General features: G+C 41.3%; 2 protein-coding genes across 2 annotated transcripts; one reads left to right on the forward strand and one right to left on the reverse strand.

Moving 5' to 3' along the window:
- Window positions 1–11,060: 11,060 nt before the first annotated feature.
- LOC134673134 (63 kDa chaperonin, mitochondrial-like) lies at window positions 11,061–12,853 on the reverse strand. The gene has a single exon (XM_063531074.1). It carries the CDS (start codon window positions 12,797–12,799, stop codon window positions 11,084–11,086), a length of 1,716 nt encoding a protein of 571 aa, XP_063387144.1. The 5' UTR covers window positions 12,800–12,853; the 3' UTR covers window positions 11,061–11,083.
- Window positions 12,854–15,438: 2,585 nt separating this feature from the next.
- Window positions 15,439–18,249, forward strand: LOC134673155 (uncharacterized). The gene is made up of 3 exons (XM_063531098.1): window positions 15,439–15,801; window positions 16,541–16,719; window positions 17,794–18,249. The coding sequence occupies exons 1-3, from the start codon at window positions 15,550–15,552 to the stop codon at window positions 18,188–18,190; spliced, it is 828 nt and encodes a 275-aa protein (XP_063387168.1). The 5' UTR covers window positions 15,439–15,549; the 3' UTR covers window positions 18,191–18,249.
- The last annotated feature ends 5,018 nt before the right edge of the window (window positions 18,250–23,267 follow it).

Here is a 23,267-nt window from a genome sequence, read left to right on the forward strand (position 1 = left end):
CATACCGATGCACAACAACCAGCACGCGTACAGCTCAGGTAAATCTACGGAGTCGGCTCTTCACATGGTTGTAAGCCGCATTGAGAGAGCCATCCACGGCAAAGAAATGTGCCTCGGCACTTTCATTGACATAGAGGGCGCTTTTGACAAGACTCACTTTTCCAGTATAGGGAACGCCTTGGGAAGCCACGGCGCTGAACCTGGACTAATAAAGTGGATCATGAACATGCTAAATCAAAGGACAATAAGGTATGTAGGTGAACCGCAGGCCGTAGCGGCGGTGCGGGGATGCCCTCAAGGGGGAGTTCTCTCACCTCTGTTGTGGAACCTAGTAGTCAACAACCTCATAACCAAACTGAACGAGGAACACTTCTACACAATAGGCTACGCTGATGATCTGGCAATATTAATATCAGGTAAATTTGCCAGTACAGTATGCGACCTCACCCAGGCAGCTCTTCGGATCGTAGAACGCTGGTGTAGAGATTTTGACCTATCAGTTAACCCCACCAAAACAGAAATGGTAATGTTCACCAATAAAAGGGCACTTGGCAACTTTACCAGACCAACACTCTTCCAGACTGAGCTACAGCTGACCGACGAAGTTAAGTACTTAGGGCTAACGCTCGACAGTAAACTCAACTGGAACAATCACATCAACAAACGCATAGACAAGGCGGGAGTAGTCTTCTGGCAGTGCAGAAGGATGATTGGTAAGAGGTGGGGACTCAACCCGAAAATTACCCTTTGGCTCTATAAGACTATAATCCGCCCCCTACTCTGCTACGGTGCTCTGGTTTGGTGGCCAAGAACAAACCTAGGCAACGTACGAGACAAGCTACAAAGACTCCAGAGGCTCGCATGCGCGGCCACCACTGGCTGCACGAGGTCCACTCCGACTGCAGCCATGGAGGTCATGCTAAACCTTTCACCGCTGCACCTACACATACAACAAGAGGCCAGTCTCTCAGCGGTAAGGTTACGAACCCTCAATATATGGTCTAACACCACAGGAGCTCTTCACACAGCATGCCTGGAAAAAGTATACAGCGAATTTCCAGTGCTCATGGCGGGCACGGATCGAATTCACAAACAAGCCATCTTTGACAAAAGGTACAAAATACAATTATTTGAGGACGACAACTACGAAGGACTCAATCCCCGGGAGCTGAGAATCTTCACTGATGGGTCCAAAACAGACAGCGGATCAGGCTCTGGAACCTTTTCAGAAGACCTGAACATGTCAATCACCACTCCGCTAGGAGCCCATAACTCGGTATTCCAGGCTGAGTGCATGGGCATCATTAACGCGGCGGCTGCCATCACTGCAAGGAAGGTAGTAGGATCCTCCATCCGCATACTCTCCGACAGCAGAGCAGTCTTAATGGCCCTAAAAAGCCATATAGTCACATCCAAACTTATACACGAATGCCACGAACGACTAATGGAGGTATGTCAGAACAATAAGATCACCTTACAATGGATCAAAGGACACAGTGGATCCCGAGGTAACGACGCCGCGGACGAGCTCGCCAGACAAGGATCGGGTGCGGGGGCGATAGGCCCGGAACCGATCCTCCCGATACCGTTTAGTAAGGTACGCTCAATGCTGCTGGCACGTACAGGGAAACTACACACAGAACACTGGCTAAACCAAACTGGATGCAGACAGGCCAAGCAGGCCATGCCTAGCATGAACGGTAAGCTCACAAGGGCGCTCCTTCAACTAGGAAAGGTTCGACTGAGTATGGTAACCAGTGTCATAACAGGTCATGGACTTTTTAACAAACATCTTTTTATAACAGGTGTCACAGACAGTCCCCTATGCCGTGGATGCATGGAGGAAGAAGAAACAGCCTCTCACGTGGTGTTGGAATGCAGCGGATTGGCCCCATACAGGGCAAAACATCTCGGATCCCCGAGTGACCTCCCCGAGGTCCTACTCAACATCAAAGGTTTGATAGGATTCCTCGAGGAGCTGGGCTGGCAAGACTAGCCCACCCCCTATCACGCAAAATAGGCGCAAGACGTCGAGTTGCGGAAAATCGCCCGAGCTACAATACAATACAATACAACTTACACATATTGCTTCAACTGATCACTGTTCATCTTCACCGGCAAAGCTTTGCCGTCAGCGGACAACGCAGGCCTCCTCCTGTTCATTATGTCTTTAAGCGATAATGCTTTAGGTCTGTGGTACGGGAGAGACACTTCCTTCTCTCTTAGCATCCGGTTTGATTCACTCTTTATCTTTTGCATATTCTCCATTGCTTGCTTGGCTGACATCTTAAACAGTTAATTTTTTTGGTCATTAATATGTATAAAATATACAACTCTGATATTATAAATACAAAAGTATCCACGTCAGTTCCACCTTTGACAGCAAAATTACATAAGCAATTTGAATAGCATATCCATTAACCCTTTATCTAGCAAACTTCCACAGTGAGTAGGTATGTCTATTTGATATTTAATAAAATTAAAAAATTTAAGAAAGCTTGGTAATTTCTAATTTTGCATTCATAATTGCAAATTACCCTTGTTAAATAAATTATAATTACGTAATATAACTTTTAATAAACCAAACCTTCAATGTTTAGTACAGATTTGTTTTTGATAAAACAAAAGTTTCAAAGATCTTACCCTGGCTGGTTTTGGCTTTTCTTGTGGGGATATCATGATAGTAGACTTCTGGCTTGGCTTCTTTTTCTTTTGTTTCTGAACTTGTCTGTTTTCTTCATCAGATGAGGTGTCAGGATCACAAATTCCGGACTTTAAGAGCATAGATCTCTGCTTTATTTTCTGAAAATTAACAAGTTATGACATGTTCTTTAGCCTTCTAGAAATTGTAATTGTAATATCAAATTGCAATAATTGAAAGTAGTTGTGGGACTTGTGGGGTTGGTAAACTGGTTTATTTGCTATTCCCTGCTATACTACAGGGCCAGGCATCCATCCTGTTACCCCCTGCTGGGGTGTAGGGCTCGAATCTTTTTCTTCTACTGACTCCGGTCCTGGGCAAGCTGTACAAAGCAGTACATACATCCCCAATACACCCAGCTCTTGCTCCACAGAACAGTGCCAAGTAGATTTAAGTGACCACATCCTCATTTGCCGGGCATCCCAGTCGCGGACCGGGGTTTGGAGAGCCCTGAGCTAAAGGATAGAGGTTCTAGCTAATATATGTATTAACATGTTCACTGTAGTACTAGGCCAATGACACATATTACATGTATGATTAAATAAAAAATAAAATTAAAAGTAGTGATTGTAGTGCATACTTATTTTCCATCATAATTTCAATGAAACTTATGAACGTGTCTTGCTATTTCAGTCAGTCTCGGTACAAAAAGTACTGACATTGACTGAACTGCCTTGACAAATACGAACATTTCCGAGAAATTGCGATGGAAAAAAAATTATGCACTACTTACATATGTACAGATAATCCAATTGTTACAGTGAACATATCCAGGCAGATAAAATTGTTAAAACTTAAGATAATTTACCTGTTTGATAGATTCTATTCCAGATCCAGAGTCATCAGAATTACTGCCATCTTTCTCCTCTGATGATTTTGAAGGGCTTTTACGCTGAGGCTCTGGCCCTTTGGACCGAGAGTTGAGCAGCCCTTTAAACTTATTGTGCAGTTTACTTCTTTTGTCACTTATCCTGGCACTTTCATTCTTTATGTTATCATCGCTAGAGTCCTCATTGGTAATCAATCTAGATTTCCGTGGAATTTTGTCGTCTTCACTACCCGATGAGTTTTTCAGTTCATTTGTTTTTCCAGGTGATCTCATCTTACTGCTATTGTTAGTTTTTCTGGAACTCCTAGAGTTATCATCACTAGAGTCAGCATTAGGGACCAATCTAGACTTCCTTGGCAATACATCATCTTGACTATCTGATGAGTCATTTGATTTACTAGCCTTCCTGGGTGATAGCTTACTTTTTCTTTTTCTGGTACTCTTATTCTTACTAGTGGCATTGTTATCACTGGAGTCGCTAAAATCCAATCTAGATTTGCGCGGAAGTATATCACCTTCGCTATCCGATGAACCATTTAATTTACTTTTCTCAGGTGATGTACCATTTTTAATAATTTCTTTATCCCTTTTCTTACTTTTGTTATTGTAAAATAGGGATTTAACTACTGAAATAAGCACGAATGTAAAATAGCACATGTGAATATATTGACGACTTCCGATTGACAGTCAGTTTATTTTTCTATACGTAGACAGCCTACATTGCACTCCTCCACAATAAATTATTAATAACACATCAAACTAAAGGACTCCCTTAATGAGTACAACAACAAAACTATAGATCTAACCTAGTAATTCCCTTAAGGCGGCATTGCCTAAAAGGACGAGCCTGGGGCGGTGACGGTGTGTTCGGTGAAGAAACATTTGGCGATGGTGGCGCGCTAGGTAAAGCATCTTGAAAAATAGGCGACCCAGGTGGTGACTTAGAGGGAGAAACGCTCGGTTGAGACGCATGCTCCGGAAACACCACCATGTCTGACGTCGATCCCACCGACCGCCCGACTGAGTCCGTCCGGGTCTCCATTTCAAGACCGTCAGGGTCATTTGTTACATTAAGTTTACGAACTCTTTCATTATTAGGATTTGTACGGATATCAGGTTCCAAAGTTTCTGGAACGGGATATACATGAGACTGTCTACCCGATCGCCGCTTTAATTGATCGACATGTCTATGTACCACTGACCCATCAGCCCCCTTGACGCTATAATCACCCGACCCGGTTCTATGCACTATTTGACCTGGGGCCCATTTTTCCCCCTTAAGGTATTGCCTGTACCAAACCTCTTCTTGTAACCCTAATTCCCTATGTGCTCCTCCCGCAGCTAACTTCTGCCGTTGCTGCGCCTGACGCACCACGGCCCTAGTGTCGGGCTTCAAAGTGTCGAGCTTGGTACGAAGACTCCTACCCTGAAGTAATATTGCTGGACTCTGGCCGGTAGTGGGGTGAACCGTATTTCTATAATACAACAAATAAGTCCATAGAGCCTTATTTACATCATTTTTTTCATAAATAGCTTTTTTGATTACTCTCTTTAGAGTTTTTACCGTAACTTCAGCCAGACCGTTTGAAGCTGGATGATAAGGTGCAGAAAAAATATGTTCGATACCGAGTCCCTGGCTGAAATTATGCATTTCGGTACTAGAGAAAGGTGGCCCATTATCTGAAACTATTTGTTTGGGTATCCCCCACCTGCTAAATAATTCGCACAAGATGGCAATTACAGCGGTAGCTGTGGTACTAGTCATGTGGAATATTTCCACCCATTTGGACATCGCGTCAATTACTACAAGATAAGTCTTTCCAGTAATTGGACCCATAAAGTCGAGATGAATTCTAGACCATTGCCGATCCGGCCAAGGCCACATGCAAGGCGCTTGCTTTGGGGGAGCATCCGCTTGTACTGCACACGCGTCGCACTCGCGGCACATGCGCTCGACTGCCTCGTCGACCCCGGGCCACCAGACATAACTCCTAGCTAAAGCTTTAGACTTCACTATACCCATGTGAGGCTCGTGGAGCATCCGTAATACCCGATCCCTGCATGACTCCGGAATCACTAACCTGTAACCCCACATAACGCAACCCAGCTCTTCGTATAATTCGACTTTCCTATTAAAAAATGGTTGTAAACCAATTATGTCACAATCGGCGGGCCAACCCTCTCTAATGTACCTTAAAACCCGTGCCAATATGGGATCCCGAGCAGTCTGTGAACAAACCTCACCATAGTTGAGCAACAATGCCTGCTGAATAAAATGTAAGTATGTCTGCTCGGGCGCCGTCGGGCTCGTTTCTCCGCACTGGACTACCGGTAACCGAGACAACCCGTCTGCTCCATTTTCGTTTGTACGAACATACTCGATAGTGTACGTATATGCTGATAAAATCAGAGCCCAGCGTTCCATGCGACTAGCGGCCATAGCTGGTATTCCTGTGTGCGGCCCGAAAATGGATACCAACGGTTTGTGATCAGTCCTAAGTGTGAAATGCCTACCATATAGGTACTGATGAAACTTATTGACACAAAAAATTATTGCCAACGCTTCACGGTGTATTTGAGAGTAATTTTTCTCTGCGTCCGTTAGCGTCCTAGAAATGTAAGCGACTGGACGTTCACCCCCTCCACTCTGGTTTGGTTGCGACAAAACTCCACCAATTCCCCGTGCTGATGCATCACAAGTCAAACTCAGAGGACGATCTGGGTCATAGTAAGCTAAAACCGGCGCAGTGGATAACACTGTTTTAATTTCTACGAACGCCTGCTCACAATCTTTCGACCAGTGCCATTCAACGTTCTTCTTTAATAAATCATACAGTGGTACGAGCCGTCCACTTAAGTGCCTAACAAACTTTGCATAAAAGTTAATCAACCCAAGAAATGACCGCAACTCTGTGACATTACCCGGTCGGGGTATCTTGGTGATTGCTTCTATCTTATCCGGGTCCGTCTTGACCCCGTCCTTACTTAGAACATACCCCAAATATTTAATCTCGCTAACTAGGAATACACATTTCGCAGCCTTCAATCTTAACCCGTTTTGACGTAACCGATTGAAAACTGTCTCTAACGCCTGTATATGCTCCGACACATTCTTGCCCCCAATTACTACGTCGTCCAAAAACACTTCGACGTTGGGAATTCCGCCTAACACAGTACACATAATTCGTTGGAAAATACCTGGGCTAGAAGCAAGACCGAAAACAAGCCTGTTGTATTTGAATAAACCACGATGAGTATTTATAACCGTGCAGTTGTTAGACGAATCCAACTCTATTTGATTATACGCTTGTGATAAATCGATCTTTGAAAAGAAACGTGATTCGCCCAATCGAACAATTAAATCGTCAATCTTTGGCAGTGGATAGCGGTCTACTAATAATGCCGGATTAACAGTCGCCTTGTAATCCGCACAAATCCTTAAGGAGCCGTCTGGTTTGTTTACCGGTACCAATGGAGAGGCCCAGTCGGAACAGTCGACGGGCTCGATGATGCCGTCGCGTAGCATGGCGTCCAGCTCGGCGTCGACGCGAGCGCGTAGCGCGTACGGCAGCGGACGCGCACGGTGGAATACCGGGACCGCGCCGGGCCGCAACTGCAACGTCGCTTTACCGCCCGTGTACCGCCCCAAACCGCCTTGAAACAACTCCTTATACCTGTCACATAAAGTTTTAATGTTATCATTTAATTTCGAATTTTCATTATTTCCACCTACATGATGACAGTTATCAAAAATCGGAATGCCTGTTTTTAATTCCACTAACCAATGTCGACCTATTAATGGGGTTTTACCACCCTTAATCACAAACAACTCTAACTCTTTCTCTGTAGCACCATAACGAACCTTGGGCTTTATCATTCCGGAAGGAGTCAGTGGTGTTCCGTTGTAAGACGTAAAGGAAGCACCTGGTGGTTGTAAAGGAATATCCTTGAAATAGGTGTGGTAAGTCTCACTACTTATGCAGGACGCAGCCGACCCCGTGTCGACTTCCATAGTCAGTGAATGATTATTAATGGAAACAGGTAATCTCACCGGTGGATAGTCACTTAAGCATAAGTGATGAAAATCTTCCTCCTGCAGGGCCTCCAACGTGCGATGCTCTACTCCGTCATCTTCCGTTTTCCCGCATAGTTGATGTAAATTAGTCCGTCTATCGCGCGATCCTTCTGCTGTCAGTTCTGGACAGACGCGACGCAAATGTCCAATGCGCCGGCACCGGCTGCACTCGTAACTCCGGAACCTGCAAGTCTGGTAAGTATGGCTGTTCGCACCGCACCCGCCGCAGTGGTGGGTGCCTCCGCCCGAACTCCGCCCTGGTGAACCACCATGTCCGCGCGATCCGCGCGATCCGCGCGTTCCGCCACGTCCTCCGTGGCCGCCAGCGTTGATACGCCGGCCGTACGCCGTGGTTATAGCGTGTACTGGGTCCGCTCCCGCCCCAGCACCCTCGCCGTTAACCGCTCCCGCCGAACCGTCAACCGCAGCCGAATCTTTGATTGCGGCCTCTAAAGTCGTCGCTTTCTTAACCGCGTCCGAGAAGGTCAAACCTTCATCTTCGGCAAACAAACGTTCTCTAATCTGATCGCTTCTGATACCACACACGAACTGGTCCCGCAGATCAGTGTTTAGATTAGTCGCAAATTTACAAAAACGGGCTGCCTTCTTCAACTCCGCCACATAATCGCTAATACATTCCGTGCCCTGTCTCTTTTGCCTAAATCTGTAACGTTCCGCTAAAACTGACGGAGTCGGTTGTAAATGATCTCTGACTAATTTGACAACTGCATCGTATGTTAGCTCCGATGGTTTCTTCGGACTCGCGAGGTTCGTTATCAGCTCATACACCTCGTCCCCGACTGTAGCTATCAATGTAGGCAGTTGATTCTCCGGTTTGATATCATTTACCTTAAAATACATTTCCATTCTTTCAATGTAAGCCGACCATGTTCCGTTTTTAACGTCAAACTCTTTTATTTTACCAATCGGCATTTTCTTGCCCTATTTTATATATGTATGGTGAGAATAAATTACCGCAAACACGCTTTTCCTTATTTCCTTTCGTCGCCAGTGTAAAATAGGGATTTAACTACTGAAATAAGCACGAATGTAAAATAGCACATGTGAATATATTGACGACTTCCGATTGACAGTCAGTTTATTTTTCTATACGTAGACAGCCTACATTGCAGTTATTTATCACACCTTCATTTTTAGATGGCGTGACATCTTCATCACTAGAGTCTTTAGCAACTAATCTTGATTTTCGTGGAATATCATCTTCGCTTTCTAAAGGAATATGTGGTTTAATTGCTTTCTTTGTTGGTGTCAAATTGCTTTGTATATTTTCCTTATCTGCTTCCACTTCACTTTCGCTGTCGGAAAAGCGCTTGACCCGTTTTCTGACGCTTTTCACAGCCTCATCGTCACTACTCGAACCATCGTCCACAGTGAGGTTATTCCTCTGATTATCACACTTCAGGGGAGATTTATCTAATAAAGTATCAAAGGAACTTGCAGATGATGAAGATTTGTCTAATAAACTATTAAAATTTTCCTTGTCTTGAAGCACGGAGGCAATTGTTTCGTCATTTAGTTCAGCCATTGTAATCGAGTAACTAAATTGTATACGAATAAAATGGGTTACTAATATTAGTCATATTTGCTGAAACTTACTATTTCCTAACGAACAAAGTGCACAAGGTATTTTAAGCAGATTATTTGGCTCATAACAATGCTGAATTTACACTTTATCGTGAAGGGACAATTTGTTTCATTTGGTTGTCTTTTGACAGTTGACACTTCGTTTTCGCGCCTTTCAAGGGGATCGTTCCAAAGACATATATGGTGGCACACATGCCCGGGGACCAAAGAATAATATATAATACTCAACTAAACTTGGTCAAGCAAAAAATCTTGTCAATAGAAAAAGGCGCGAAATTCAAATTTTCTATGGGACGATTGCCCTTCGCGCCTACATTTTTTAAATTTGCCGCCGTTTCCTACTGACAAGATTTGCTTGACCAAGTACATATATATACCGCGAGTGAATAGGGAATATTACGCAAAGCTCTGCGTAGGTGGCACAACTAGCACATACAGTAAACAAACATCAATGACACATCATGCGTCACCACGTCAATCACAAGGCCTACCGTGAAACACGCATCTCTATTAATCTTGCATATTCGAGCGATAAAGAGGCAGATCTAGACACGCGGCAGCGTGTCAAGCCAAGTTCAAGCAAAGGAACTGGCTAGCCAGCGCCAAGTGTAATATTACACGAACCATAATATTACACGAACCACTTGGTGCCACTTTTGACCCTTCTATAACTCAAAACATCTTTAACGTAAACACATAAAACTACGTGTGTTTAATTATATCCATAAGGACATCTAGAAGCCCAAATTTCATGAAGCTACCTCAAACGGTTATAAAGATATGAAGGTCAAAAAGTCGTAAATTTTAAGACTGACTGACAGACTTATAGTACCTAAACCTAACCTACTTCCAGATGACCTAGAAGGATGAAATTTGGAATCCAGCTCAGTTATTGTGTTAAAGCGTAGGAAAAAATCTAAAAATAAAAAAAAGTTATAAAATAGCGGGGGTCCCCATACAAAAAAACAATTTTTTATTGTGACTGACATATAAGTACCTAAACCTAACCTACTTCCAGATGACCTAGAAGGATGAAATTTGGAATCCAGCTCGGTTATTGTGTGCAAGCGTAGGAAAAAATCTAAAAACAAAAAAAAGTTAATAAATAGGGGGGGTCCCCATACAAATTTCTTTTTTATTGTGACTGACATATAGTTCCTAAACCTAACCTACTTCCAGATGACCTAGAAGGATGAAATTTGGAATCCAGCTCGGTAATTGTGTGTAAGCGTAGGAAAAAATCTAAAACTAAAAAAAGTTAAAAAATAGGGGGGGGTCCCCATACAAAAAACCTGTAATACGCGCTAAACAACCGGCCAACGGTGTGTCGTTGGCGGCGCGCGGCACCACATAATTAATACAAAGAACAGAAGTAAAAAACATGCAGCGGAAACACAAGAAAAAACATTAAATCTCAATACCTGCCTAGTTTTCTTTACAAAAAGTATTGATATCCCATCAAAAACATAAATGTAAAAAAGGAGAGCCAAATTCAATACAAAAATTATGCTTGGCTGTGGGGTTCGCCGCAAAAAGAATGGAGATCTAAATGAGTACCAAATTCTATGCAAAATCCAAATATGTATTTATAGGAACAAAATAACATTATAAACAAGTATTAAACTCTATTTCTTTGCTTTATTGGATACCTATAACAATTGCTGTTATTTAAAAAAAATGTGGGATCTTAAAGTAGGTTAGATTTGGCTTGGCCAGTTCTTAAATCTGTAAAAGGAAAAAAGAGTCATACAGTAAGAAAGCATTTATTTACTACCAATTTATTTACCAATAATTTTATCTAACCTTTTCACAAAACTTACATACATACGAAATGGCAAAGGTCCTGTTGTGAAACAGACACGAGGCTAAAAGTTTACATACTTCTAATCATGAGGTCCGTCCTCTCATTCAAGTCAATGTTAGTTTCATCTGAATTGGTTTTAGGCGAATCGCAAATCACCGCTTCTGCCGTTGTCAACAGAGAAGCAACGCTACTTGCATCCATTAAAGCCCTTCGAACCACTTTTGCGGGATCAATGATTCCTTTAGCAAACATGTTAACATAATCTTCACTCAATACGTCTAATCCGAAGTCGTTATCAAGTGTCATGACGTATTCTACTACTTCTTCACCATTAAATCCAGCATTGGTGGCTATTGTAGCACAAGGTGCAGTTAAAGCCTTTCTAACTATTTCGATACCCGTGGCTTGATCATTATTTTCAGGATTTAATTTATTTAAAGCTGGTATACAACGTAGTAGCGCTATACCGCCACCAGGAACTATACCTTCGGCGATAGCCGCACGTGTGGCATTAAGAGCATCATTTACACGGTCCTTCTTTTCGTTTGCTTCCACTTCGCTACAACCACCGATATGTAACACAGCAACACCAGCCTTTAATCTCGAGACGCGTTCAATTAGTTGATCTTTTTCAAAATCTTTGGTCGTTTCTGCTAATTCCGCATTAATATCATCAATACGTTGATCAATCTGGTGTTTCAAACCCTTACCCCTCAAAAGCAGTGTTGAATCCTTGGTAATAATAACTTCGCTAACTTCTCCAAGACTTTCAGGTTGGCAGTCCTCAAGCCTAATCAAATTAGTATCGTCCTCAAATACTACTCCCCCAGTGGCTATAGCCATATCCAACAAGGTGTCTTTTCTAAACTGCCCAAAACCTGGTGCCTTAACTGCTGCTACTGGCAAGCCAATTTTCAACTTATTAACAACTAGAACGGAGAGGGGTTCAGGATCAAGGTCTTCGGCAATAATGATTAAAGGTTTCTTCTTAGAGTTAGATATTTCTAAGGCGGGCAATATTTGGTGAAGGTGAAAAATCTTTTTCTCCGAAAAAAGAACGTATGCATCGTTGTATTCTACTTTAGGTCCTTTGTGGGAATTTATAAAGTAAGGGGAAATGTAACCACGATTAAACTTCATACCCTCAATCACTTCGAATTTATCATTTACAGATTTTCCCGTTTTTATAGTGATCACGCCGTCTTTGCCAACTGTCTGCATTGCTTTTGATATTAATTTTCCTATGGAAATATCTCCATTTGCTGATATTTTTGCAACTTGTTCTATTTCAGCGGCAGTATCAACTGGCCTTGAAATTATTTTTAATGCTTGTTTTACAGCCTCGACCGCTGTCATAATCCCTCTCCTGATTTCAATAGGGTTCGCTCCCTTGAATATCCTCTGGAACCCTTCTTTTGCAATAGCTCTTGCTAAAATTGTTGCAGCTGTTGTCCCGTCTCCTGCTTCTTCATTCGTTTTATGTGCTACATTTTGGACAAGTTTCGCACCAACATTTTGAAATTTATTCGAAAGTTCTATTCCTTTAGCTACAGTTACACCGTCTTTAGTTATTTTAGGAGGGCCGTACGGTTGTTCCAATATCACAGTGCGTCCTTTAGGACCCATCGTACAAGCCACTGCATCAGCCAAGATATCAACTCCCTGAAGCATCAGTGCACGTACATCTGGACCAAATTTTACGTCTTTTGCATAGCCTCGAAATGAAGGGTAAAGATCTAACTTGTACAAATATCTATAAAAAAATGAAGGTTTAAATCGATACATATTGTAAAATAATTTTAAAATGTTAACAACAATAGGTAGCCAAATTTTTTAGAACAAGATTACACAAAGAATAATTTTTAAAATAGGAAGTTTAGACTTTAGACTGCTGTCACCATTTATCTGTCAAAGCAGTCGCCTCGTTCGTGATAAAATCTCTTTGCATAGTTCTAGAATATGTCCTAAAATCAGCCAGTGCCTACGAGTAGAATAATCATAGGATTCTTGGGATCATAGCGATAGAGTAATAACTGGTAAATATAATAATAGGGACCGTGCGAGTTGGAGGGTCTCCCATCTTGTGGCCTGAATCGGAAACATAAACTATACATTGATACTTCACGCCAAAGCAAGTTTTGCCCTCTACCGTTCATGTATGTTTTCACCACACCAGCTCGGAAAGAATTACTTTGCACTTCAAAAACGAATAGCAAAGTTGCATTTTATCCACATGTGAGGCAGAGTAATCAAATGCAAATTTTGAGTTGTTTTCTTATGTTTGCTGATAGAATTGACTTTTAAATGATGATTTTGGATGATAAATATTTAATAACATTCATTTGGATTTGATTTGGTTTGATTTTGTTTGATATTTTACATTTAATATTTGCTTCGGGTTGGTGTGGTGAAAAATTTTGTATTTCACTCGGGGGCAAATTTTGTTTAACCCTCGTGCTTTGAAACCCTCGCAACGCTCAAGATTCCATTTCGAACCACTCGCTACGCTCGTGGTTCAATTTTGGAATCTTTCGCGCTCGGGTATCAATATTAGCACGAGCGGTTAAACAACAACTTTGCCCCCTTGTAAAACAAATAACTATTTCACCTCAGCAGCTCGAACAAGGGTACTTTGCGTCTTAAAAACAGTGAGCAAAATGCGTTTTTGCTCACTGAGTCATTTTGTCTCACTCAGTGAGCAAAATGCGATTTTGCTCACTGAGTGAGACAAAATGACATTCAAGTGACCTTTATAGTCAAATGTCATTTCAACATGCGGGGTCTAATACAAGTTCGATATACTTGGGTTCTATTATCTCTGTCCCTCTAGGTATGTACTCACTCCTTAGGGTGAAAAATTTTGTGTACTACACGAGATCAAAGTCATTTACATCTCGTGCGCTTTTGAATCCCTTACTACGCTCAAGATTCTAAATTATTATAGAATCTTTCGCTTGCACGGGACTCAAAATAAGCACTCGAAGAAATATCAAACTTTGATCTCTTGTTGTACAAATAACTATTTCTTGTGCATTGTAAATCTTGTAAGCCCTACATTGGAAGCATAAACTTGACATTTAACACTTCGCGCTAATAAACAGGGGGCACCTGTGCTGTTCTCTCCAGTTTATGCACGTTGCCTAAATATAGTCTGTCATGCCATTTCCGTTTGTGAAGAAAAGCGGCAAATTTAAAAAATGTTGGCGCAAAGGTATATCGCCCCATAGAAGAATGGTTTCGCGCCTTTTTCTACTAACAAAGTTGTTTGACCAATTTGGGATAGCCAGCGATGCACTTGTCAGTCACTAAGAATCAGGAAAATAATACTTACTCATCCCTTTCTTTTGGGTAATACCTTCGAGCAACACCGGCTTCCGAAGGGTGATACTGATAGTACATAGCGTATGACGAAGACAGACTGACCTCTGTCTATGTTTGAAATCATAGATATAAGAATATATACAGATGCCTTCCAAGCGAGCTGTCAGTGGGACCACTTTTTGTTTAGTGTACGATTAACAAAGCGACCCACTTTGCTGTAGCCATGTCGATAAAGTCATATCGATAAACTACCGACATTTCTTGCAATTTTAATTTTACTTCAAAGGTTTAACTATACCTAAAATGAAGAAAAACGCTTTTTTTCTTTATTGTGGTTATCAGATCACAATTTTGTAGTCACGCCCCAGGAGAGAACCAAGGGAAAGTTCAGATATTTAATTAAAATACATAAATACCTATTAAAATAGGTGGTCCGCAATAATTGAATTATTTTATTACATTATAATATATTCATTATCCATTAGCATTTCAATTATGTTTATGTTTAACGAAGATATTGAAGCTTCAATTAATCGCTATTTCGTTCCGCTGTGTAGCGTTTATCGATATATAACATGATTAAAATCGACTTTTCACATCCCTAAAAGAGCACACATATACGTTTTTACGCACACATGCACAAGCTGGGTCGCCTAAAAAGGGGCCACTTGGATTTGAAGTTCATCTTGTCAACAGTATAGTTGTCCTTTTTTGACAAATGGCATTTTAAAAGAGCGAGGAGAGAGAAATGATACTAGTTGCTGCGCCGTCAAATAGAACAATAAAGGTAGGGGCCTTGTTTGAAATGAGACAGTTCTTTGCCACTGCCATATATACTTGGTCAAGCAGATCTTGGCAGTAGAAAAAGGCGGCAAATTTGAAAAATGTAGGCGCGAAGGTATATCGTCCCATAGAAAATTTGAATTTCGCGCCTTTTTTTACTGATAAGATTTGCTTGACCAGCTATAACTGCCATATAAGCTTCTGCCACTAAATTCGTCTGGTGCGTGGAATGATGATGATTGTTCATCACATGTAGCGCGTTTTTATAAGTGTCTGGAATGCGTTTCTGCTAAACGTCCACTATACGTCAAGTTTGACTTTACCTTTGACGTAACTAACCAACGGCCGTTGGGGCTTGAATTTTATTAATTATCTTAATTTTATTAAAAGTAATTGTTATTCACAACGAATCAATTATATTAACCAGTGCAATGAAACCTATATTAGTTAATTTGAACATTGGTGACCAATTGACAGCTACATCATGCGGCCATGTCGTTGCAGAATTAATTAAATTTATTGCTCATCAAAGGCTACAAATACCTTATACCTATCAATGGTTAAAACAAGTAGTTAATAAGAAAAAGATGAGTGAAAACGCTGACAAAAAAGACAGTTTGCAATCTGAAATGCATTTTCGTTTAGTCTCCAGCGCTTTAGAAAATTTAGATTACATTTTGAAGGTAAGGTTCATTTTCTGTCTCTTAAGATGTCTTCTTCGTGGTCGTGACCTCATGTCTGAGGGACGTGACTCCTATGGGTTATTCTTCCTACCACTGCTCTCCAGGCCTCGATCGTCGGCCATCTGCATCGTTGCCTGGGTAATATTTTGGACCACATCTGACCATCTACTGGGTGCACGCCTTCTACTCCTTCGTCCGTCGACACTCCCGGTTATAATTATAATGCACCTTTCTAGCGTGTGCCGCGCACTTGCATTTTGAACTGATATTGTGTAAATAAGGGTTCTAATTAAAAAACAACAATTGCTTCTGGGTCTCCGGAGGTTATATTGATTTGGGTGTAGCCCAACTGGGTAGGACTCATATTGCTTTCCCTGTAAGTGATAACTATGATAGGAATACATTGTATAGCAAGGACAGGACTTGCGTTTACTCAACAATCTATGTACACTAAGCTGCATGGCCACTTCAAGAAATTCTTTCATGCAATTTTGCAGCTTCTAGTGATATGAATAAATAGACTTTTAAATATAACGACTTTAATTAAGAGAACATTCTAAGACCGAGACATGATAGAATAGACAAAACATGCTCGAGCATGTGTAAGTCTTAAATAGTATAGTATGAACATCAGTGACACCATCATAACACAGCTCACATATAAAGAGTCAAGTGAAACTTTTGATTGAAGGAAGTAACAGTAAAAAAGGTGCCTTACTACACCCAGTTTAATTTTCAGAGTCTGCTTCAAGAGATAAATGGTTCAATGATCCCGGAGGAAGTATGCATTGCCCTCGGGAGCACCCCTGTAACCTGCAAGGAAGTTTACAGGCTGCTGCTGCCTACTGTGTGCCACACGTCCCAGTGTCACTCCAACCACATTGCGACAGACCAGAAAATACAGAGATGCGTCTTCAAGTAAGATCATGTAGCTTTGTCATAATAGTAGATTACAATACAAGTGTGAGAAGTTGGACTAATCGCTTTAACACTTTGACTACCGCGAACCCGCCTGGTAGGCACTCGTAATGTTTGCTCAGATGCCGGACAACCCGCCCAGCGTGTTCTTTTGTACGCAGATATAGACGACCGGTTTCTGGGGTAGTGCGCCGTTTATTGGCCGGTTGCGAAAGTGTTAAAATACTCCCTTAGGTCTTTTAACACTTTAACTGTCCCTCGCCTTCACTACTCACATGGATCGATACGTCCGTGCGTTACAGGTAATGCACAAATGTATAGAGCATTCCCATTTCTGACGTCACTTGGATGTGACAGAGCTAGTTTGACGGTGCATGTCATATAATGCACGGACGGTAAACGTGTTAATTTATCGCCACTTGTTGTGAATTACCTATTAGCATGTGCATTATTCATCGTTTTACATATGGCCCTTTACATTTTTGACATAGGCACATAAGCCGTAAAGTGCTGATTACCACACTAGTGTGGTAAAGTAGCACCATATGTACTGTCTGTAACATATAATAATAATGAACTCAGTGTAGCCTTTCATATTGTCTTCTGCTGTTGTGCACTTTTGTAGCACAATGAGTAGAAAAAACATATTTATGTCTTGGAAAGTAATTTAAACTTAGATATTTATAGCATGTCATCATCATCATCATCATTATTTCAGCCTATATACGTCCCACTGGTGAGCACAGGCCTCCTCTCATGCGCGAAAGGGCTTGCGCTATAGTTCCCACACTAGCCCAATGCGGATTGGGGACTTCACATACACCTTTGAATTTCTTCGCAGATGTATGCAGGTTTCCTCACGATGTTTTTCTTCACCGAAAAGCTAGTGGTAAATATCAAATGATATTTCGTACATAAGTTCCGAAAAACTCATTGGTACGAGCCAGGATTTGAACCCGCGACCTCCGGATTGAAAGTCAGACGTCATATCCACTCAGCCACCACTATAGCATGTCATGCTCAATAGAAATTTGTTCAAGTGTGCGCCCATGTAACATTTATTTTATATTTCAGGACATTGGTGACATCGGAATTAAGTCAAGTGATCTTCTCTCCCATGACCCCAACCAACATGTACATCTTCATAAGAAAGAAACAAACAAATATCCCCGTGACCAGCGATACCTTCATCCCGGCCCGTGGATGTAGGCTCCCGAAGGACACCAAGATTGTTGTTGTCGACTTCCGAGCAGAGAAGCAGGATAACCTCTCCTGTTGTAACGATTTCCAGATATTCGGAGAAGTTATTAGTGAAAGCATGGTAAACTTGCAATTGGGCGATCAATCTAACTTTAGCGAGATAGAGTCTAGTGAAACTATGGCCTGGTACCAGTCTTCGTATGTAATGAAGGGATTTAAAGATTGCATTGTCAACGGGAGCTCGATCACGAACATGTGGCTTGAGTCTTGATGAATACTGAATAGACTGATCATTTAGTACATTTATCATATTGGCTTATGATAGTATATTCATTAGCCGGGTGCACACAAAGCGAACATACGCGCGAGGCAATTTCGCTGTAGACGTGCCTCGCGCGCGCCGCCTCGGCCGTGGCACGTCTTCACTGGACGTCTTGTGCGCGAGGAAATTGCCTCGCACGTATGCTCGTTCTGTGTGGACCCGGCTATTACTAGTGTATAAGTGCACATAGTCAGACCAAGCTAAGTCAGCAGTGATTTTGATAGCACAGACTGTGCAAGTGTTATTTTAAACTTCTATGAAATTATGACGCTTAAAATAACACTTGCACAGTCTGTGCTATCAAAATAGCTGCTGAGTTAGCTTGTTCTGACTCTATACGCCAGATATGGACGCACGTGTGGTCGGTCTTCGTATTGAATGCGAGCGGGACATCGTTATATACTGATATAGCGCTGTCTCACTGGCATAGTGTGATAACCGCCTCCATCATGCCGTATGCAGAATAAATTTTAAAGATGATATTATACGCCAGTACTGATACTAGGAGATAGTCAAATTCACTATTTCAATCTTATAAATGAAACTAGCGCCCCGCCCCGGCTTCACACGGGTTAACAAATTATACCAACTCCTAAACCTTCCTAAAGAATCACTCTATTAATAGGCGAAAATCGCATGAGAATCCAGTGGCGGATTTCCCGTAAGGCACAGTAGGCCCGGGCCTAGGGCGGCAAGATTTTAGGGGCGGCAAATTGTGACAAAAAAGTTCGCTGATGATAACAAAAAATAACTCAAAATTAGGCCAGGCAACGAATTCTCAAAAAAAGGTACCTATAGAGGGAAATGCATGAAACACAATTTTTGACTTCGTACCTAACTTTATTTGGACTAACTAACTATATTAATTTGTAAAGAAAACATTGTTTATTAAAACATGACTTTTATTGACTGACGTGTTTATATATCATCAAGTAAACCAAAGAGAATACATTTGACAAGTACCTTCAAAGAGGCTGAACATACCGCCCACCAAAATACTTATTTTATACTTAAATAGCCTTGACTTACAGTCAAAAAAAAAAACATTAACATAAATAGCAATTAACTCTTGTCACAACCCTAATCGAATGAAATATTCAACGTAATATACATTTCATGCAAAATAAAAACATAACTTTGTAACTGATCAATACTTGTCATGAAATACAAATAAAGTACCTAACCTAGAGGAAAAACAATTCAATCAGCTTATTGCGATAACAATAAATCCTCCTTATGATATTGCAAAGTTAACCGCCCACCATGAACCCATTGCGGTCTATGTCATTTTACTTGGCAATAAAATTAATTTGGATAAAGGTCTTTTAATGATATTATCACCCTTACACTGAAGGGTAACAACTCGGACTAAATTGTCCGCCCCCGGATGTAGCTCCTTAATTTTACCCAATAGCCATTTGGCTGGAGGCATATCATCTTCTTTGACAATAACAATATCTCCAATACAGGGAGACTTCACAGTGTCGTGCCACTTGTATCGTTGTTGTAAAGTGTTAAGATACTCCACTCTCCACCTACGCCAGAAATCTTGCATTCTATTTTGTATGAACTGCCATCTAGTAAGCAAATTCACATTTCTTTCTTCATAGTTTATCCCAGGTACGTTGATTAACGGTTCGCCAATTAAAATGACCAGGTGTTAGTGGATTTAATGTTGCTAATGTTTCGTCCATTTTACACAAAGGTCGAGAATTTAAACACGCTTCGATTTGAGCCAGTAATGTTGATATTTCTTCATATGTCATTTTTGTAGTACTGCTTACTCTATTGAGGTGTTTTTTCATCGATCTCACACCAGCTTCCCACAAACCACCAAAATTTGGTGCTCTTGGTGGAATAAAGTGCCAGGTAGTTCCATCGTTAGCTAACAGTTCTGCTATTTCACTCGCTATGTTTGTTTTACCTTTCGAAAACATGTCCTTTAATTCTTTGGCTGCTCCTGTAAAATTTGTACCATTATCGCTCCAAAGGTGAGCACAGTGACCTCTCCTGGCAACAAACCTTCTAAATGCTGCGATAAACCCTTGTGCTGTAAGATCTGTAACCGCTTCTAAATGAATAGCTCGCGTAGACATGCAAACGAATAAGCAGATATATCCTTTCGTAGTCTTATAACCTCTCCCTTTCGAAGTCTTCAACTGTACAGGTCCAGCGTAGTCGACACCACTATTCAAGAAGGCGCGATGAGATGTAACCCTTGAAGCAGGAAGCTGACCCATTAATTGTTGTTGTGTCCTTGCTTTGTCTATAATACAGATTTTGCAATTTCTTGTAACTTGTCTTACAGCTGATTTCAAGCTTACTATCCAGTACTTGCTGCGCAAGTATGTCATCATCTGCTGTATGTCACCATGTAATGTTTTTATGTGAGCTTCATTTACTAATAATCTTGTTATGTGTTGTTTACAAGGAATAATTATAGGGTGTTTCTCGTCTTCTGATATTTGTGCATTATTAAGCCGCCCTCCAACTCTTAATAAGTTATTTTCATCTAAGTAAGGTCCGAGACTAATCAAGGAGCTCTTGTTCTTTATTTTACCGTTTTCTTTCAGATCTTCTATTTCTTGATCATAGACCAGACATTGATAATATTGGATGCATTTGTTTTCGATATTATTGAGTTCCGCGGCTGTCAAAAACCTTTCTCTATTTGAGCTATGAGTATGATCTAGAAATCTAAAACACCATGCTAAGACTCTCTTCAATTTGGACATAGATGAGAATCTTTCCCAAACTGGATTGTCATCCAATCTTACATGAAACGTCTTTCTCATCTCGAGGTCAGTACTTGGTATTTTGGTTCTTTCAAAATCTATATTCTGATATCTAAGCCATTTAGGTCCCGTCCACCATATATCACTGTCCGCCATGTCTCTTGAACTTACACCCCTTGAAGCGAGATCCGCTGGGTTGTCTGCTGACGGAACATGTCTCCATTTGTCTTGGTCAATAAGTTGTATGATGTCGGATACTCTATTACCGACAAATAACTGCCATCGACTTGGTTGAGACTGTAGCCAAGACAACACTACCATTGAATCTGTCCAAGCATATACATTGTCCATCGAAACCTGTAATAAATCTGACATTTCTCTTAGAAGTTTCGCTGTCAATACCGCAGCACATAACTCTAATCTTGGTATAGTCAATTGTTTCAAAGGTGATACCTTTGTTTTTGCAGCAAGCATACTAATGTGTATAATATCATTTTCATCTGTCACTCGAAGGTAGACTACACCTGCATATGCAAGTGATGATGCATCAGCAAAACCATGAAGTTGAATATCCTTGCTACGAGAAGTTATCTTGATCCAACGTGGTATCTGTATTGATTGAAGTTCACTTAACTCTTCTCGGTAATTTCGCCACTCCTCGACAACTTCGGGTGGCAGTTCATCATCCCAGCTCAGATTATACAGCCATAATCGTTGTATCATCACCTTGGCTGTTATTATTACAGGAGCTAACCATCCGAATGGGTCGAACAGACTTGCGACTTCTGATATTATCTGTCTCTTCGTTGTCGGGATTCTAGAATTTGGTAAGTTTACTGTAATTTTGAATACATCCTCTTTTCTATCCCATGTAAGTCCCAATATCTTTATAACCTTGTCTAATTTAATTTCAATTTTGTTCTCAGATTCTTCACACGTTCTCCCGTTTCGGAGAAACTCGAGCAGCTCTTCGGAGTTACTTGACCATTTCTGCATTTCAAACCCGCCTGCCTTTAACAGACAATTAATATCTTGGCACAGTTTCTTAATTTCAGACTTATCTTCATGTCCGGTCATTAAATCGTCCATGTAGAAACTGTTTTTTACTATCGATGCCGCACGTGGGTAAATGTGTGCTTCATCATCGGCCAATTGATTGAGTGTCCGCACAGCTAGATAAGGTGCAGCAGCAGTTCCGAATGTAACAGTAAGTAATTTGTAGCTCTCTATTTTTTCAGAAGGTGTATCTCTCCAAACAATCCGCTGTAAGTCTGTGTGTTCGTCTGTCATCCACACCTGTCGGTACATCTTAACAATGTCTCCAATCACACAGATTCTATGGGCTCTCCAGCGAATTACTAGACTTCGTAATCCCGGTTGCAGTGTGGGCCCTATCATCATAGCGTTGTTTAACGAGACGCCACGAGAGCCTTTCGCTGAAGCATCAAAAACCACACGAACCTTCGTAGTGTCTCTAGTTTCCTTGACAACAGCATGATGAGGAAGGTACACTGCTGCAGCATCGTCTTCCACTTCAGTTCTCTTCATGTGCCCTAATTCCAGGTACTCATGTATGACCTTTGCGTATTCCTTCTTCAAATGATCATTTTTCTCAAACTTCCTTTCCAGCTGTTTGAATCTCAACGTTGCTTGCTGTTTGGTCTCTCCACAAGACTTCACCGTATCCTCCACACTTTCTTTCAACGGTAAATGTACTATATATCTTCCAGTGTCATCTCTCGTTGTAGTTGTTTTGTAAATTTCTTCGCATAATTCTTCTTCCTTTGACCATCCCTTCATGTTTGTATAACCTTGTGTTTCAACCTCCCAAAATCTCTTTAAAAGATTGTTGTCTTCTTCTACTTGACGGATAACATGAAAGCTCGCATGTTTGCTAGGTCTGGAAGAAGTTGTATTAGTGTCACCTGTCACAATCCAACCTAGGCGTGTATACTGTGCTACTAAATAGCCCGGTCCCTTCATAAACCCAGATTCAAGAATTTTGCCATAAACGTCTGCACCAAGAAGAATATCAACTCTACTCGGAATATTAAAGGTAGGGTCAGCTAACTTTGCATCATCAAGTTGCGGCCACGGTTCACAATTTACTTCCCTAGCTGGTAAACTACGAGTTATAGATTTAAGTACATATGCATTTACCTTGACGACGAAATCGGGCTCATACCTCGACGAGATTTGTAGCTCCACCTTGTTTTTTATGCACACGCTACCTTCTTCGATTCCTGAGACTACTCCGCTAATTGTCGTTTTCTTCAAGTTTAACATCTCTA

This window comes from Cydia fagiglandana, chromosome 18 (genome assembly GCF_963556715.1).
Source record: "Cydia fagiglandana chromosome 18, ilCydFagi1.1, whole genome shotgun sequence".
NCBI classification, from domain to species: domain Eukaryota; kingdom Metazoa; phylum Arthropoda; class Insecta; order Lepidoptera; family Tortricidae; genus Cydia; species Cydia fagiglandana.